Consider the following 5,250-nt stretch of genomic DNA (forward strand, 5'->3'; position numbering starts at 1 on the left):
TAAAACTCAAAATGCATAACATGCTTTCTTCACATTATTATTATTTTTTCCTTGGGTAAAATTCTTTCAACTTTGCTTCATGTCTTATTCTCAGGGTTCTAAATGATGAAGTTCCTATCTTCCTATAGTTGACACTGTTTTTAAGTTTCTCAGACTACAAGAGTAAAGTTCGCTTCCTGATGACATCCCTAGTGGTTGTAAAATTTGAACTCAAGAGATCAACTGAGTTCTAATGAATATTGCGAGGTTGAGTAGCTCTTCATTCTACTCAGAATTAGCTCAGAAGAGATCACTCAAAACAAAAAGAAAGGCTCAGAATCTCACATGGGTTAAGTCTCCACTAATGATCGATTAAGTTCTCTTAGAAAAGTCTACTCTTCACCTATCTAATACTCACATGGCTAGTGCACAGACAACTTCAAGACTCGAAATTCATGGAAAAACCTTTAGCAAAAGCATAGTACAACCAACTAGACTCTATAACTATTAACAAGCAAAAACAACTAGACTCACGTTTCTAATCCAAAAATTAAAAATTTTGAACCCTTTTGAATTTTTGAAATAAGGACTAAAAATTCAATCCCCCATCCCCAAACTTAAACCGAACATTGTCCTCAATGTTCTGAAGACTATGCAAAATAACAGGATTAGGGAAAGATGTTACCAGATTCAGAAGTCCTATGCATGGGTTGCCTCCCAGAAAGCGCTAAGTTTAACGTCTTCAGCCAGACGATATAGATGAGTCAACAAACCTTAAGAACAGCTCCATAAACTAATAGGCGAAACATCTGTGGATCTACCCAAGACACGAAGTGTTTAGTGAAGGATAGTCTCACATTTGTGTAAATATGTTGTAGTCCCCGTGAGACTATCGTGATCGGGTAAGAATCCCCAAACTTAGACGACAATAAAGTCGTTAAGTTTGGCCATGGCCCAGCAAGAGCATAGTCCTGGTAGAAAGGATCTAGGTAGGGATGAGAAACCAAGTGAGGTATTGCACAATCTGTTAAACATGCTCCCGAGGGATACGACACAAGAGGGTCTAGAGGACTATCAAAGACACCCAGAGTTAAACAAGAGGTTTCTAAAACAGGTACACGGAGTTCTTCCAAAGGAATCACTCGGTTACCAGATTCAAGCTCTACCAAATTTGGTTCAGATAAACCCTCTATAATTTGTTGAATGATGATGTCATTAGTGTCCTTAAAGAACTCCAGGTCCTTGACTAAGTCAAGTGAGTCATCATTCTCATTTACTAGATTGAGCAGCCAAGATTCATCATCATCTTTTATGGTGGGTCCATAGCTCAGTGGTAGAGCATTTGACTCATATGATGGAAGTGGTGACTCTAAGGTTGGCAAAGTAATCAGCTCAGACACTAACAAGGAAGTAGACTCTGACATGTTCTCTATCTCATTAATACTACCTTCCTCATCTAAGCATAAAAGTGCCAATAGAGTTTCTAAAGGATCTCTCGACTGAGTTGTTGGTAATGCATCTTGAACTAATAATTCTACCAAGTTCAACCCACTGAACTCATCTATGTCATCAGGGTGAAGTCCCATATTAAAAATATTCATCTCCACCGTCATATTTCCAAATGACAATCTCAAAAGACCACTTCTACAGTATATGACAGCATCTGATGTAGCTAAAAATGGTCGACCCAAAATGACAGGGATTTGACTCTGGGTATCATGAATTGGTTCAGTATCTAAGATGATGAAATCTACAGGAAAGATAAACTCACCAACTTTTATCAAAACATCCTCTACTATGCCACGTGGTCGTCTGACAGACCGATCTGCCAACTGAAGGACTACGGAAGTGGATTTTATTTCTCCCAAACCTAATTGTAAGTACACCGAGTAAGGAAGAAGGTTGACACTGGCACCTAGATCTAACAGAGCTCGTTCAATCTTATGGTTCCCTATAGTGCAAGGTAACGTAGGGCTTCCTGGATCTTTGTACTTAGGTGGGAGGTTTTGTTGGATAATAGAACTCACTTGTTGAGTCAAAAAGACCTTTTTATGCACATTCATCTTACGCTTTCTAGTACATAGGTCCTTAAGGAACTTAGCGTAAGCTGGGATCTGTTTAATTGCATCTAGTAATGGAATGTTAATGCTGATTTGTTTAAATATTTCCATAATCTCCTCATACTTAGACTTTTTCTTTGGCTCTACGAGACGTTGAGGGTATGGAGCTCTAGGAATGTAAGGCTCAGATACTACAGGTGGTTCTTCAGACTCAGGAGCCTTCTCAGGCTCATCATTAAGTGCTTTATTTGATGAAGACAAAGGGATACACTCAGACTGATTTTCCTGGGGAACACTGATCTTATTATCCACGACTCTTCCACTCCTTAGAGTGGATATAGCATTGGCTTGGTCAGTTGGCCGTCTATCTTGTATGGCCTTAGGGTTTTGTTCAGGTTGACTCGGAAACTTACCATTTTCTCTTTGATTTAGGGCCTCAGCAAGTTGGCCCACTTGAGTTTGTAAACTAGTCAAGGATTGGGTGGTAACTTGCATAAACTGTTGGGTAGTTTCCTTAAACTCTATATGGCTCTTAGCTAACATTTTTATAGTATCCTCTAATAACCCCTTACTTTCAGAAGAATTTTGGGTGCTCGTTTGGGTAGGAGGATTCCTAGGATGGCTAAAACCTGAAGGGTTGGTAAAATTATTAAACTGACCCTGAGGTTGACCTTGAGACCATGAAAAGTTTGGATGATTTCTCCAACCTGGATTGTATGAGTTAGAGAAAGGATCATACTTCTGATGATTATCATGCCTAGAATTTTGGTAGATAGCATGAGCTTGTGCTCTTTCATCTGAACCGAAGGATAAGGGACATTTGTTCCTTGTATGATAGGGATCTCCACAGACTGAACACGGATAAGAGATGGGTTCATTTCCGACACTCATGACCCGAGTGGGATCCTCCATGAAGGTTTTAGGCTGACACATTTCTAGGGCTTCTATCCTTCTAGTTATGGCGGCAAGTTTGTTTTCCGAATCATTTACTCTATAAATGCCACCTCTGTTCGGAGTAGGATTAGCCCTAGTAGGGGGTCCTCTAGAAGTTTCCCATTGCTGGGATTTCTCAGCCAAATCTTCTAAAAATGCCATGCAATCATCGACGGGTTTAGAAGTAAAACCGCCACCACAGAATGACTCTACCATGGATGTAGTGGGATAGTCTAGTCCGTCATAAAGAATCTGGACTAGTCTCATTTTCTCAAAACCATGGTGTGGACACTGCAATACAAGTTCTTTAAATCTCTCAAGATACTTGTAGAGAGACTCTCCTTCTTGTTGTACAAAACTGTTAAGACTTTGCCTTAAAGAGGTAGTTTTGTGTTTCGGGAAGAATTTCAGAAGGAACGAACTGCTCAATTCTTCCCATGTAGTAATGGAATGGGGTTGTAAGGCATACAACCAAGATTTTGCTTTCTCTTTCAAAGAGAAAGGGAACAAGCTAAGTCTCAATATTTCATCAGGCATGTTGGGGAATTTCATTGTCCCACAAATCTCTTCAAAATCCCTAACATGGTAGTAGGGATTCTCGTTCTCATCCCCACGGAAAACAGGGAGCATTTGGATAATGCTTGGTTTTAACTCGAAGTGAGTTGTGGTGTGGGGTAACTGTATGCATGATGGCTGACATGTTCTAGTAGGATTCATGTAATCCCTGAGTGTCATAGGTGGATTTCCACCCCCTGCTTGGTTCAAATTTTCACCCATAGTGTCACTCAAAGAGAGATTCGCTAAAAGATTACTTAAATGTGTTTTTCTAATAATGAAACGACCTCTCTTATCACGATATCTATCGGGCATACACTAGAGCCCAACGACCAAGGATATTTTCAACAAATTTTTTTTTTTATTTTTATTTTTTTTATTTTTTTCGAACCAAAGAATCACTACGAAGAACCTATAGGAAAGCAAACACAATCAGGCTGACTCCACCAAGCAACCTAGACAAAATCTAGCAATGAGTGGGTTTGTCAGATTCACCTAAAAAGCTAGACAGCTCCTACTTCGCCACAACACTTGAACTTTGACTGTTATAAAGGTTACTCGATCAGAGTAGTCAGTAAACAATAATAAAAATAGAAAGTCTAAAAGTCTCTCTCTCACCAAAAATAAAAATAAAATCTAAAATAAAAAAAATCTTTGTCTTCTTGATTTCCTCCTCCTTGTTTGCTCCTTTTCTTTAGCTTCTTTTGTGAACTACACACCAAAAACAAGAAAAGCAAGTTAAAGTGATCTAAAAAAGACAAAAACAAAATAAAAATAAGAAAATAAATTTGAAACCCTAAAACTAACTAATCCAAGATCAAAACAAATTTCCTAACTTATCCCCGGCAGCGGCGCCAAAAACTTGATGCGTATTTAAACTAACCTAAATAATAGGCTAAAATAAATCCGTATTTTATAATAAAATCCGCAAGTGCACGGGTCTATGTAGTGTAGACCTAGCAAGTACGGGTCGATCCCACGAAGACAAGTTGAAACTATTTTTAATCCTAAACCAGTGAATAAGTAACTTTGAGATTCAGTTTTGATGGTAAAATTAAATAACAAAGCGAAAATAATAAATGATTGAAACTAAATCAATACGGAAAAAAAAACTAGAGATTTTGAATCCACTCACGAAATACTTAGAAAGAACATCTAACAAATTAATCGAACACTTTTTTTATCACTCAGACTTTAGGATATGAAATATCTAAAGTCCGGAAAATGTTTTCTTTAAAACAGTCTTAGCTTTTTATATCCACTATCGTTTTAACATTTAAAATAGTTTAACTATTACTCATCAAACAAATAAGAATAGACCATCAAAGACTTAATCTAAGCATGATATATCAAATCTAAAAGCATGAGTAATGAAAAATTAATTTAAATAATAAATACCAAGTGGGAATCAATACATGAAGAACAATAGAGTATCGGATTAATTTTATTAGTGTATCTCTAAAAGCAATCTCATGGGTTTCATCATCCTCTCTAGATGGAGGATTAAAAACCCATGTTTACAATGATCATCATGAGGAAGTTAAATACAATAAAAGAAATAAAAGAAGGGATTAAGAGAGAAATCACCCAAGAGATTTGCACTTCTTATCTTCTCATCAAATCTTATCGTACCTAAATGCCTTCTTTTCTTCTCTGCCTCCTAGTTCTCTTCAATATTAATTGCTCTCTCAAAACTTCCTAAAAAATTCTCCCACTTCTTCTC

At 37.4% G+C, this 5,250-nt stretch overlaps 1 protein-coding gene across 1 annotated transcript; it reads right to left on the bottom strand.

Moving 5' to 3' along the window:
- Positions 1-743: 743 nt before the first annotated feature.
- LOC147550248 (uncharacterized) lies at positions 744-3,749 on the bottom strand. The gene is made up of 2 exons (XM_086668441.1): positions 1,001-3,749; positions 744-796 (listed from the first exon to the last, which is right to left on the bottom strand). The coding sequence occupies exons 1-2, from the start codon at positions 3,747-3,749 to the stop codon at positions 744-746; spliced, it is 2,802 nt and encodes a 933-aa protein (XP_086524567.1).
- Between the last annotated feature and the right edge of the window lie 1,501 nt (positions 3,750-5,250).

Source organism: Eschscholzia californica, unplaced genomic scaffold, assembly GCF_041429995.1.
Source record: "Eschscholzia californica isolate CP2 unplaced genomic scaffold, dmEscCali1.0.p SCAF_3, whole genome shotgun sequence".
Lineage (NCBI taxonomy): Eukaryota > Viridiplantae > Streptophyta > Magnoliopsida > Ranunculales > Papaveraceae > Eschscholzia > Eschscholzia californica.